This window comes from Empidonax traillii, unplaced genomic scaffold (genome assembly GCF_003031625.1).
Source record: "Empidonax traillii isolate 1590-97213 ecotype Southwest subspecies unplaced genomic scaffold, ASM303162v1 scaffold2276:size29285, whole genome shotgun sequence".
Lineage (NCBI taxonomy): Eukaryota > Metazoa > Chordata > Aves > Passeriformes > Tyrannidae > Empidonax > Empidonax traillii.
The window spans coordinates 7016-20976 of record NW_020957469.1 but is presented as its reverse complement, the minus strand read 5'-3'; the positions used below and the strand labels follow the sequence as shown (position 1 = coordinate 20976).

General features: G+C 48.3%; 1 protein-coding gene across 1 annotated transcript in view; it reads left to right on the top strand.

The window, feature by feature from the left end:
• DAPK2 (death associated protein kinase 2) overlaps nucleotides 1–13553 on the top strand; it is a gene marked incomplete at its 5' end in the record, with an annotated part of 14260 nt that extends 707 nt beyond the window's left edge. The window contains 7 exons of the mRNA XM_027909635.1: nucleotides 4084–4222; nucleotides 5474–5603; nucleotides 6689–6737; nucleotides 7099–7125; nucleotides 10827–10979; nucleotides 11663–11708; nucleotides 12911–13553. Coding sequence (XP_027765436.1) covers nucleotides 4084–4222; nucleotides 5474–5603; nucleotides 6689–6737; nucleotides 7099–7125; nucleotides 10827–10979; nucleotides 11663–11708; nucleotides 12911–13546 — 1180 coding nt within the window. The remainder of the gene's footprint in view (nucleotides 1–4083; nucleotides 4223–5473; nucleotides 5604–6688; nucleotides 6738–7098; nucleotides 7126–10826; nucleotides 10980–11662; nucleotides 11709–12910) is intronic.
• Nucleotides 13554–13961: the final 408 nt, after the last annotated feature.

Sequence of the window (13961 nt, the reverse complement as noted above, 5' to 3'; positions counted from 1 at the left end):
CCCCCCCCCCCCCCAGTTCGTCCCTGTGCCCTGGGGATACAGGTGTACCTTAATGGCAGCTGAGGTCACTTGACACCGAGCCAGGGAGTGCTGGCAACTTGAAAACAGTTTACTAACAGGGGGATTACCTCATGTCGGCCTCCTGCTGCCCTGACGTGAACCTTGGAGGAAGTGCAAGCAGCCACTGAATGCTCATTTCATTTTCCCTCCTGCTCTCACACGTGTGAGGCCGTCAGACCCTGTGCAAAACCTGCAGCCATTCTCACTGCTCCCGTGTTTTCCTCATGTAGATGAGCTAAGGGAAAAGAGGAGGCAAGGGAAGAGCTTTTTTAATCCCTCAGCTTTGACTGTGGAGGATGAATAGCAGCAGGATGGGAGGGAAGCAGAGCTGCTTACTCCTCTCTCGTGCCACCATGTGAGGGGGGCAAACCCCTGCCCTTTAGGTCCTGCTGACAGGTGAACCTGTGGGCTGCTGTAGCCTCACCCCACCACGCAAAATGATGCAATTTTTCAGTGTGTGTGAGCCACGGGATCCACAGTCACCGGGGCTGAAGCCATGTAGACCGTCTGTTCCCTGGGGAACCAGCCTTGACCTTGGGCGTGGAATCCAGGCAGCAAGGCTCTCCTCCCTGGGTGAGGTGAAGTAACCACTAGCTTTCTAGGGGAGCCAGCATTCAGGCCAGGGAGCATTCCTGGAGATTACTGTGACTGCTGGAGGGTGGCGTATGAGTGATGATGAGCATCTGTTAACTTTGACTTCTGTGTCAAACATTGATCTCTGCAGCCATGCTCTGGAAGGCAGGAAAGGAACTTGCTTTTCCTGACTGGTGGCCACTTTGGGCTAAAACAACCTCCCATTTCATTCCCTTCTGCTTTTTGCTGTCCTCACATGCCCTGACATGTTCTGTGTGTCCTTTTGTCAGGCTCTAACATGCTGCACAAAGTCTGGCTGCAGCAGAGTTTTGACCTGATTAAGGCCTCTGCATTCAGCTGCTGTGTACAAATTGAGGATGAGGAGAATTGCTAATAAAGGTAATTAAATTCTCCCTGTAAACAGATGATCTCTTCCCCTCTGACACTCTGCTCTGTCTCATGCTCCCTGCAGTTTATCAAGGTAAGGTTACAGCACCTGGCCAACCACTCTTCTGCTAATCTACAGTGGACTTCAGCTTCAAAAGAATGTCCCCAGTGTTGTTGGTTAATTGAAGAAGCTGCTCTGGGGTTTAAAAGAGGCTTTGTCCGAAATGTCAACCATTTCCCAACCTCCCTGTGCTTGGCACAGGCGAGACTGTCCCCTCCTCACCCAGGGGCTGCTCCCACAGGTGCTGTTTGTCCTGTCCAGGAGCAGGAGGAGCAGCGTGGCAGGTGCTCAGTGTGTCCTTCCTTGTGCTCACTGCTCAGGCATTTCCTCCCCGCAGCTCTCTGTGACTTTTCTGTGCGTCCTGCCCTGCCTGGAGCCTGCTCTGCCCACATAGGAATAACCTGAGGCAGGTTTGATGGGTGCCCCAGGCTCCTCCACTGGGAAGTGTCAGGGCTGTGGACACAAAGCAGCTCCTGCCAAGCAATCAGTGTTGCTGTTTGTCTTTGCTTTTCCTTCCAAGTCCAGTAAAAGGTCTCATTTTCTCTCTCCCTTGCCCTGGCAATAAGGTGACCTGGTGGAAGGGAAAGAGGAAGGAAATTCTCTGTGACCTTTGAGAAAGGAGCATTTGCAGGTGGTGATATTCATCCTCCTTGGATGTTCAAATGTGACTCGTAGTGCAGTTATGAGTGTTGTACTGCAAAGGAAATTAGTGCTAAAGTGTTTGGTTGATTGGTTTTTTTTCTGTGATTCCATAATAACTGGCTTTTGGGATTGCTGAATCTCTTCTGCTCAAGGGTTTCTCTGAGTTCAGGTGCAAACATGGATAAGAATGATCCTGCACCAAACCACTCACCACTCTCTAGCTACAATTTACTCAAACCTGGTTTTAAAGCCTGAGTCTTTTGTTACTGAGAAATCATCACATCTCCTCTACTGAATTTTCCCTTAGATTGCTCTCTTAAGATCTCTACAGCTTAGGCTGATGTGTTAGAGACTGGAGATTGTCATGTTTGCCAATCTCTGACCTTCAGAAAATGAGATGGGTTTTTGTAGGAGGGAGTCTTTTGCTGGTAAAGGGACTTCAAACTCCCTGGATCTTTCCTTGCTGCTTCCTGTTTAATTGTTCATGTTGTGTCCTGTACCTTGGAAAGCCCCTTCTCTGGCCTGACTCGAGGTTAGTGTGAGCTGGAGGGCAGTGGGAAAATCCATCAAGGAGCTCCCAAGTAAATCCCCTGTGACCTCCCCTCTTGCAGGCTGCACTTTCTCTTTGGGGTGCCTGGGGCTGGTTGCTCAGGACGTTGGTGAGGTTTCCACTGGGGAAAAAAATTCCTGGTGTGCCCTGAGCAACCAACCCAGCTGGTTTAAGTGACCGCTCTCGGGGGCACCAAGAGAGAAAGGGAATGAAGGGACCTGCAGTCTGGGCAGCTGAACTGTTTTTCTGACACTGCTTTGTGTAGCAGAGGAGATTCCTCACAAGAAAGTTGCCAGTCTCCTGCAAGAGGAGGGTGTCCTCTGTGCCAGGGAGAGGTGAGCAGGGGCACTTTGCCAAGTGGCTCAGCTTCTCCTGAAGTGGCACCTGCTTTTGCCTGTCCTGAAGGACTGGAGCGTGTGGGCTCAGAGAGAGCTTCTCAGTTCTGAGTCCAGCCAAAGAAACAATCAGCAGGGAGGTTTCCCGGAGTGAAAGAGGAAGAGAGAGCAGTGTGGCTGCATGGTTGGGCTCCAGACAAGCAGCAGAGCTGTGCCAGCCCAGGTGGCTGGCTGATGGCCGGATGCAGAGTCTGCCAGGGGGGATTGCCCAAGTGCACTTGGAATAGAAATGGTGGAGAAAATGAACTTCCCCTGCTCAGTGCCCACAGATTGCACCCAGACACCACCAGGGTTTCCTCACACATTTCCTTGCTGGTTTGTCACAGTAGGATGTAATAATTTTTAGATTAATGAACCAAGAGCCCTAAACCTCCTACAGTGTGGAAAGGAGAGAGTGTTCCCTTCCTCCTGAACTGCACGGGCTGCACCAAAACCCTTCCAGCCAGGCTGAAATTAGTGCTGAGACCCTTGGGGCGTGTCACCTCAAAAAGAAAACCAGAGATCCAGGAAGAGCCTCCCAGGCTGAGTAACTGAGGTGAACAGGGAGGAGAAGGTGGCAGCCAAAGACAGCACTTGCAGTGTATTTATTCCTGGATTGTGTAAGCTCATTTTGGTTTGAGTTGTAACAATTAAAACACCAAGTGACTTCTGTGTGAGTCTGCCGGGTGGGTGGCCACCTGTACCAAGAGCAACAGCTGCTTTGTGGGTAAATTGAAATGAGAATAAACCAATAATGTTAATGACAGCACGAACTGGAAACAATAAATGTAAGCGTAATTATGAAGAGCAGGTGAAAACAAATTCAATATTGAGATCATCTTGTTTCATAATATATAGAAAAATAGCAGTGGAACTCTCAGTACAAGGCACAAGTACAATATTCCAGTTTCGATGTGAAAACTCGTAGTAACTAAGAGCACTTGCTTGATTTGGGAAAGCAATTTTAGGTGCCTTCCAGCCTGCTGAAATCTGCTCTCTTCTTAACAATCCAGCAGCAAATAAATGCTTTCCTGTCAGCTGTGTCAGGTGTGTGAGAACAGGGGAATGGCTGTCCTGCAAAGGAAAGGGATTCGAATGAAAACGTTGAAGAGTAGCAGTTGAAGTGGTTAAATCGACCTGTTGAAATGGGAAGTGCCTGTGAATTCATCGAATAACGTGACTTTTTGGGTGCTGTGTGATCCTTGGTGAATCAAACCTTATGGAAAAGCTGGTCCTTAATTTCCAGGGGAGAGAGCTGAAGCCAGAAGGAAGTTTCGGCACACCTGGGAGCAGAACACAAAGCCCAGGATTGTCTGCAAGGGTGGCCTTTTCCTGACTGCCTCGAGGTTCTTGGCTGCTTTCATTTTCTGTGCTTACCTTTATTTTATGTGTTACAATGCAGCAGATAACAGCATATTTGCTGGTGTGCTTTGCAGGGTTTCTGGAGGAGAACTTTTTGACTTCCTGGCACAGAAGGAGTCTTTGAGTGAGGAGGAAGCAACCAGGTTCATCAAGCAGATCTTGGACGGCGTGAATTACCTTCACTCCAAGAAAATTGCTCACTTTGATTTAAAGGTAAAGGTGCTGGTTTAGACTTCAGCTGATCTCTACTTGCTAATTCTGATATTTAGTGCCAGTAAGGTCCTGTGGTCGGTGAAGATGTTGCAAGACATGCAAGATAGAAATCAGAAGGCATAAATAAAGAATGGTGAATGTCAAGTGACCTAAAATGTATTCACACAATAACTCTCTCCTGGGTTTTAAAGGACTGGGTTTGGAGTTTTGTGGTGTTAAATCAGACATGTGTTTTTAAGCAGTGATCTGATTAGACAGAGGATGATTAAAACATCATCTCCTCACTTGAGTGGGCTCCATCAGCTGCAGTGGAGCTGCAGTGCCTTTCGCCACCTAAGGAATCAACCAGTCCCAGAGGTGTGACTGTGGCTTTGCCACTTCAGCCTGTTCTGGCTGCTTTAGGAACCTTACATCCTGTATCTGAGGTGAACACATGTGCCCTAAATCCATGGGAAAAAAAACCTGACTCGGTAGCCTGAGGCTAAAACATTCCTGGTCTAAGATGATGATAATAAATTATTCACGTGCTGTCTCTCCCAGTGCAGCTCTGACTGAGAATGTGTGTTAGCACGAGCAATTTCCATGCTGGGATCTGCTGTGGAAAGGCCAGCAGGGAATCAAACTCTCTCACTGCTGCTCCTAAGCTTATGATTAAGTTATGGCAAATTAATGCCATGAAAGCTCTTCATGGGAGATAAATTGGACCTGGAGTTTACTCTGAACCCTGTGAATTGGGGCCGTGGAAGGGAGCAGATAAGGCTGAGAAATTCAGTTCAAGAAAGAAGTTTGTGGAATTTCCCTTAAATCTGGGAAAAGAGTGAAGTCTGTGGTTGAAGATGCCGGTTTTAATTTCACAGTTCCAGCTCCAGCTTTTCCCTACAATGCTGTGAGGAACATTCTTTTAATAGCTTGCTATCATATGGTCCAGGACCTCTGATCCCAACCCTGCCCATTTTCTGGGCTGTTCAGCTGGTAAATCCCAGATCTCCCTGGCCTTGTTGCAGCTGTGAATTGTCTCACAGAGGAGATCCTTTTCCTTCCCTAAATGGGTCCAGATGTGGCTCGAATCCCTCAAGATTTCACAGATTTCACTGTCATCCCTTCATCAGAACCATCATAAATGTGTTTCTTGTTTCTTGTTCTACAGGATTGTGTTTGCAAAGGGAAAAAAAAAAACACAACTTGAAAACTCGGTTACTTTCCAAGATATTAATATTTTAATAACATAGATCCGTCTTTTGTTATTTTTAGCCTGAAAACATTATGCTTCTAGACAAGAATATCCCAGTTCCACACATCAAGCTCATTGACTTTGGCCTGGCTCACAAAATAGAAGATGGAGTCGAGTTTAAAAACATTTTTGGAACTCCAGAATTCGTGGGTGAGTGACATGTTCCTTTGTCTTGCATGACATGAGGAAGCTGAGACATCTCCTTTCTCCTCAGGTGACTTAAATCTGGAGGTTTGCTTTATTTTTCTGGGATAGGTGAAAGGTGCTCCCTGTAAACCAGGTGTGCTGCTGCTGTGAGAGGGAACTGCTGCCAAATAAATGCTTAAAGAGATGCAAGTTCAGGACAGAGGTTGTGAAACTCTGCAAATGTAAACGATCATTTCTTTCCTTGTTGCCTGGAGTAAGTAACTGTCCCTGTGCTGTGGTGTGTGAGGGCACAGGGACATGGGCACCTCTGTCATTGCTTTCCGGATTCAAATGCCTCACACTGGTCACCTGCTGAGTACAAAACCCTCCCCTCCCCTCTCATTTTACCGCCTGATTCTTCCTGTTCCTCCCTGATCACAATTCTAACCTGCCTCACTTGGATTTTGGGTTAATCCTACTCCTTTCTCCCAGTTTCAATTAGGGGGTTTCAGGGTTGGTTTGGGAGCGGGGAGAGAACTGTAATTAATACTCCAGTTCAAGACAATTGTTACAGATACCTTTTTCTCACCTCATCTCCCCCTTTCTCCTGCTTGCAGTGTTGTGTGGGATGTTTTCCAGTGAGGAAATGTTTCCTATAAAGATAACAGCTGGACATGGATAGCAGTGTAGTCTGACAAATCATTTCCAGCTCTTGCTCGAGGGCTCTTCCTGACTGGCCTTTCCAAACTTGCTGTGATGGCACCAGCTCAACACAAAACCAAACAAAAGCTCTGATTCTTGGGGGCAGCAATGTTCTTGGGACGTGAAATCATTTGTTATTTGTTGTAATTTGCACTGTAAATAGTGTGTAATACCTGCTTTACCCTTGTTTTTGAGTTGCACTAAGCTCTAAGTCGCCCTACATAATCTCTTTTGGACAGCTGTGAACTTGAACTCCTGGTTGGGCTATAAAATTACAAATAATGCATCCTAGAAGTAACTTTTCTCTCTGCCCCCCTTTCTCCCTCCTGGTAATTCTTGTCCTGCTACTCCAGCCTGGTAAAAATGTGTTACTTCGTTGCTGATGGTTAATTAAACGTTTCTTACAGCTCCAGAAATTGTAAACTATGAACCACTTGGATTAGCTGCAGATATGTGGTAAGTTTTTTTTAGAATATTTGTAATTTTTTCCCCCAGGTTTCTCTACAATTACTTTTTCCCTACTTGAGTAGAATTCATTGCGCTGCCACAAACTGAAACAAAAAACCTAAACAAAGCTAGTAACTCCATGTTCTGTCATTCCATTTTTATGCATCCTTTGAAATGGAAAGATGAGCATTTAATTTCTGCAAAACGACAATGAGAAGCTTGAGGGGTGGCGGTTCCAGAGTTAAGTGTTTGCCACAGTGGCTCCCCTGCCTGCACTGCAGCTGCTGTTCCCTTTTTTCATGTTCTGAACATCAGGAAGAGCACAGGTCACGTGTTAACCCTTGCCACTCGTCTCCTTTTTGTTTTTTAGGAGCATAGGAGTCATCACCTACATCCTGTGAGTACAACAGCTTTGCTGCAGCAGAAATGTTGCTTTAGTGCAGGACAGCTCCTCCTGCAGCCACCCGAGGACAGACCAGCACACAGGGGGTGGGCACTGCTTCACTCTGTGGTGTTACCCAACCTAAAAATAAGGGCTAAAAGTAGGGGGGCATCCTGAGCAAACCCAGAGCAGATGTCCCCTGGCACCCCCTGGGCATTTCTGCTTCCCCCTGGGATCTCATCAGCTCCAAATGGCAGAGGATGGGAAAGCCAAGCACATCCATTGCTGGTAGGATGACTGAGCTAGCAGAGAAAGTGTAACAGCACCCCTGACAAGGTGTGTCACTTCAACTGGAAAAAAACAGGGAGGCTTCAGATTGCCTGTCTAGCACCAGTCTAGGTTATTATGCATAAATATGGTCGCCCATGTTCAAAAAGGTGAGCTTAAGCTGGAAAAAGAGCAGGAAAGCTGACCCTGGGAGCTGAGAATTCAACTTGCAGGGCAAAAAAAGGGGTTTGTTAAAGCTGGGAAAGCAAAGGCTGTTTGGGGTTAGCATTATAGTCAGTGAGCACGGGGAGAAAAAGAGATCACAGAATGCTTTTTAGGCACAGCTACTCTTTAGAAGGAAAGTGTGTCAGCTGGTGATGAATAAATAAAAGGAGGGAATTCTGACAAGCTCAGGCTCTCAAAGAAACGAGTCTGTGTGGGCATCTGGGGACAAGCAGTGAAGAGTTTGAAGATGGAGCTTGACAGTTTGGGGACCTGATTGTGTGACAAAGGGACAGCACTCCTTGCTTTTCCTCTGGTTTGATGTGGGAATTGGACCAACTGCTTCCACTGAAATCAGATGCAGCGCAACAAATTCCCTCTGTCCTGCAGTGCACAAAAAGGGGGGAATACTGGTTGAACTCAGGGAAACAGGCTTGAAATATTGTCCAGATCCTTGTTTTTTATCAGCATTCTGATCTCCAGTGACAAACCTGTACTTGCCAGGGCATTAAACTGCTTAAATTCTATTTATGGGTGTGTCCACAGATGATGAGAGGAAAACTTAGGAGTTGAGGATAAGCAGGTGGGAATGCTTGGCATGCCATGAGCGATGCATAGAGCCAGCTGCTCTGGGGGGGTCTCACAGTTGCCTTGAGGGTTCTGTGCTGGGGCAGAGTTCCAGGGGGGTTTCTGTGCTGCATCCAGTGCAGGAGATGTTTTACCTGCTTGGCTGCTCGTCATGGCCACGGGGATTAAGGTAGAAAAACGTCTCCCTGCAAATGATCAGCAGTAAAGAACATGCTCTGGTGTTGTGGGAGGGGGCAGCTTGCACCATTAGCTGTGGAGTAGGAATTTGATTGCCTTCAACTGTGTGACTGAACCTGGGGGAGCTGATTGACAGGAGGCTGAACATGAGCCCAGGTGGCCAAGAGGGCCAAGGGATCCTGGCCTGGCTCAGGAATGGTGTGGCAGCAGGAGCAGGGAGGTGATTCTTGCCCTGCACTCAGCGCTGGTGAGGCCACCCCTGGAGTGCCGTGTCCAGCTCTGGGCCCTCAGCTCAGGAAGGACATGGAGGGGCTGGAGCAGGGACAGAGAAGGGAACAGAGCTGGGGAAGGGACTGGAACACAAGTGCTGTGAGGAGAGGCTGAGGGAGCTGGGGGGGCTCAGCCTGGAGAGGAGGAGGCTCAGGGGAGACCTCAGCACTCTCTACAACTCCCTGCCAGGAGGTTGGAGCCAGGTGGGGATTGGTCCCTTCTCCCAGGAACCAGCAGTAGGACAAGAGGGCTCGGTCTGGAGCTGTGCCAGGGGAGGTTTGGGTTGGATATCAGGAAGAAATTCTTTCCAGAGAGAGTACTCAGCCCTTGGAATGGGCTGCCCAAGGAGGGGGTGGATTCCCCGTCCCTGGAGGTGTTTAAGGACAGACTGGATGTGGCATCAGTGCCATGGGCTGGGTGACAGGGTGGTGTTGGGTCAAAGGTTGGACTTGATGATCTCAGAGGTCTTTTCCAACGTGACTGATCCTGTGATTCTCTAAGTAGTATCACTTGTTAATTTGAAAGCCTCTTGTTCTGAATTGTTCTGAATAAGCAGGGTGTGTTTATGATCCTGCTTTAGCAAACGTGGCAGCAATCAAATGGGTGCCATCATCATCAAATGGGTGCCATCATCAAATGGGTGCCATTATCAGGTGTAGAGACCAAAATGCAGCCCAGCCCTCAATTCAGTGACCGCTGGAGTGATTCACTGGGCTTTAGTGCTGAGGTCTGTCTGCTGTTACCTACCTGTTTACAGGCCCTGAGTCAGGATATGACAAAAGTCATTTCCATAGATATTATCACTTGGGAATCCTCTGGTTTTACAGATCTCCAAAACTGGGTCCCAAAGAGCAAAAAAAAAATCAGAGTAGAGCACTGCTGGTTTTGGCTTCCAGCAAAGGGCCAGAAGGTGGAATTAGAGCTCCTTCACAGCAGAGTTTGGGGAGAGGGCAAAGAAACCAAGGCCCTAGGGCAGGTTTTATTTTTGGAACAATGCCCATGGTGTGTGGTGAGGTGCCTGCTGGTGGCCTTCTTTGGGGGCAGCAGAAATGGAACAAAAGCCTGAAAGGGAGGATGTGAAAGCTGCTCACAAGTGAGAGTGACTGTGGTTAATGGCATGACATTCACTTCACCAGAGACAGCTGGAGCATCCCTCACTGGTGCTGCCTCGCTGTGTCAGAGGCCTTGGTGTCACTGTGTGATTATAGAGAGAGAGAGGAAGCAGTTTATGCACTCAAATTTTTATTCTGTGGGTAAAACCACGTGTGGTAGCTGGAGATTGACTTAAAAGGCCAGGTGGTGCCATCTAACTTTCTGCCTGCCCCCCAAAATTCCCAGTCAGCGTGGTAGTGGCAGTGCAGAGTAAAAGGTCTGTTGAGCAGGATTGTGTAAACAAATGATTTGGTTCTCAAAACTTCAATTTAGATCCCAGGAGTTTGCTGCAGTCCTGTTTTTTTTCTTTAAGCCTGCTGCATCCTGAAACTGTGCTGTCAAAGCTGGGCATAACAGAGAAGCACAACAATATCCCAGAAGACGATAAAAAAGGGATGAGATCAATTGCCTTGGTATAAATAACATTTCCTGTAAATTAGAGCTTGGCAAGTCGGCATCCCTGTGTGCTGGGGAGGGAGGAACCTGCAGGAGAGGCAGGGCAGGAGGAGCCTGCAGTCACTCTGCTCTGACACTCCAGTTTTATGGAGCAATGGTAAATAGAGCCATCAAGATGAAGATCAACCCTGCCAGCTCATAGATAAGCAAAGCAGGAGGAAAGCTTTCCCTCCAGTAAGGACTGCTAAATGGCATTGTTATTCTGATGGTGTCTCCATTATACCCTTGCAGCTGGAGCAGGGTGCCAAGAGAATGAACATTTGTGTTGGTCAGAAACTGCTGGATTTTACTACAGCCAAAGTCCTTTTGTCTGTGGATTCCTTTGACTGAGCAGCTTGGCCCTGCCTCTCCAGGGGAGCTGACCCTGGGCAAGGCTTCTGATCACACCCTGTGTTGTGGATCCAGCTGAGAAAGGGCTCTTGGCCGAATCTGGTGTGCAGGGAACTTATCAGTAGCTTTGCAGAGAGAAAAGAAGCACCAGAGCCACAAACGCCCCAAGAGTGTATTACACAGTCACTGTCACTTCACCGGGGGACTTGTGCAGTTTAATTTTTCCAGCTGATTCTTCCTTCTGGCTCATCCAGGCTTAGCGGTGCATCACCTTTCCTGGGAGAAACCAAACAAGAAACGCTTGCCAACATCACAGCCGTGAATTACGACTTTGATGAAGAATTTTTCAGCAATACCAGTGACCTGGCCAAAGATTTCATTCAGAAGCTTCTGGTGAAAGACACACGGTAAGAAAAAAATCCAGAAAAATCCAGGAAGATACATTTGTCTCTCAAATAAACCTGGTGAGGTGTGTGCAAAGCTTGCCTTGCAGATGCATTGCCATTCAGAGCAAGGCAGGGGATGCTTCCCCTAATTAATCACTGCCCCAGAAACCCTAAGGAACCAAATCTCCTCAGCTAAATTTCATATTCAGGGCTGAATTCTCACCTGAGCCCAGCTGGTACGACAGGGTGGGGCTGAAGAGCTGAGAATGGTGGGCAGAATCTCGAGTTCAGGGTAACTCCCACTGAACCACTCACAAGGAGGTGATACCATCCCACAATATGCCCCTAGTGGTGCCACAGCAGAAAAATCTTTCCATGTGCTGCTAAGGGATTGCTTTAAGTCTGTCTGCAGTCACCTGGAGTTTGTGACAGCTCTGCAGATCTTTATTCCCAGCTCAGAGGAACTTTAAAGCTCATGCAGAAGTAGCATCTCCTTCCCTGCAACTTTGTCCTGGAGGGAAATCAGACCATTGTGGTCCTTTCTTGTGGCTTCACCGGGGGAGAAAGTTGACATTTGACAGTTGTCCTGCCATTATCCTGATAAATGCTCCATAGGAAGCCCGGGAGAAGGGTGGGTCAGTGGGCTTGTGTCCCAGGAATTTCTCATTGGAGTCTGTGGGATTGTTTGTGTTGATGTTTTGTAGGAAGAGGCTCACGATTCAGGAAGCTCTGTCTCATCCCTGGATAACGGTAAGACCGGAGGAACAAACAGATCCTGGTCTGTGCTGTGAGCAAAGCTGGGATCAGATTGTCACTCTTACTGGTGTGTTCCATGGAAAACTGCCCCCCCCGAGTGCTTAGTGACCCTGGGTGTCTCAAAGAGATCTCCTGGCAACAAATTGGCTGGGTCTGGCTAAATCCCTGGATTTCTGCAAATGGCTTCTTTTATCAGCATAACTTTCCAAAAGAGGGTGCCCAAGCTTTGATCTCTATTGCACATTTACAGTCTCCCAGACTGGACTGGGCTTTGCATTTTTCCATCCTTCTTCTCCGTTTGCATGGACATGCAGTGTGTGTGTTGGGTTCAGTGCTGTCTTGAACTGAGAGCTGACTGCAGTCAGTGTGGAAAATGGATTTTTCTCAAGAGAAAACTGCTGTAGCCCGTGTGCTGATTTGCTTACATTTGTGTGTCCACATGTATTTTTCATCATAAACACTGCCTGCTTGTGTGGAGAAGTCTCTTATTGAAAACACATTTAGCTAATCTCAGCATGACTAACGAGGATTTTTGAAATTCAGTTTTCGCTTTGTGTCGCACAGAACCTTAATTGGAGGGGTCTTTTTTAGGGTTGTTGTTTTTCCTCTCACAAGTATTGACAGCTTGAGACTATTAACCGCTAAAAATTAACATGAAAATAAGCTGCAGCCGTGTTATTTGCTCTTATCACACTGGAATGAATGCGCATCCCTTGTCACATTTTTGGGGTTTTGGGGTTTTTGGTGTGGTTTTGGTTTTTGTCTCTTAATTATGTGCATGAAGGCCAGGCTGTGTGAGCACAGGATGATGTGCATGAAGGCCAGGCTGTGTGAGCACAGGATGATGTGCATGAAGCCTGGGTGAGCACAGGATGATGTGCATGAAGGCCAGGCTGTGTGAGCACAGGATGATGTGCATGAAGCCTGTGTGAGCACAGGATGATGTGCATGAAGGCCAGGCTGTGTGAGCACAGGATGATGTGCATGAAGGCCAGGCTGTGTGAGCACAGGATGATGTGCATGAAGGCCAGGCTGTGTGAGCACAGGATGATGTGCATGAAGGCCAGGCTGTGTGAGCACAGCATCTCCCAGCACTGTGCCAGGCCAGGCCGCATCCTTTGTGTGGAGTTGTGAGCTCCTGCCCTGCCCTGTGAGCGCTCAGTAACGCCGGTTCCACTGTCCCACTGACCCCCCAGCTGGAAGAAGAGCCCCGAGTGCAGGAGCACAGGAAGGTTGGGAGCAGCCAGCTGAAGGCCAAGCGGCTGAGGGAGTACACCATCAAGTGCCACTCCAGCATGCCCCCCAACAACACCTACGTCAACTTCGAGCGCTTCGCGCGCGTGGTCGAGGGCATCTCCCGCACGGAGCGCGGCTGCGGCGCCCTGGCCGCCGCCCGGGACTCCCTGCAGGAGGACGTCGACGCTCTGCTCTCCATCTACAACGAGAAGGAGGCTTGGTACAAAGAGGAGAGCGAGGGCGTGAGGCACAAGCTGTCCCAGCTGAAGTACGAGTGCCGGAAAATCGAGTCCCTCAGGAGGCACCTGCAGGAGGAGATCAAGGCTGTGGACGCCGGTCTGACGGGCGTGGCTGGGAGATACACCAGCCTGCAGGGCCAGTATGAATCCCTCAGGCAGGAACTTTCAGAGGAACTCAGGTGGATACAGGATTTAATGAGCGGTTTTCAGCTGGAAAACGAAGCGGGCGTGAACAGAAACTTCGACTCCGTGTTCAGCAAGGACGTGAACGAATCGCTGAGGGAGCTGCTGAACAGATCCCGCTGTGAAGAATTCCTGGCAGGGTTGAATCTTGGTGTAGCAGAATCCCAGCAGTGACGCTGAGGCCGCTGCCTCTTTCCGGTACCTCAGTTTAAAAAGGCCCCAGTGCACAATTTCTCCCCAGAAACATCGTCTAAAATCAAAGTTCTGATGTGTTGCACAAGGTGCTGACCAAAGCCATCATCTCCCAGTGCTTTGTAGTGTTGAAGGTTTTTTTATCATATGTTTTTTTTTTTCTTTGAGTGTCTGAACTTGCAGGAACAAGGTTCTCACAGTGGTGTGGACATATCTAAACCTACAGCCTTTTGTGTTGCCCGTATCACAGTGCATCGTGGATGATAGTTCCTGAAGGTACCGAGTTATTAACTTGGGATAAAGAATAAGTCAGCCTGGACTTACCAGAAACTGGGTGCCTGGAAACTAATGCAGATCTCATCATAATGTGTTTGGCTGGCTGAAGGAAACAGTGCAG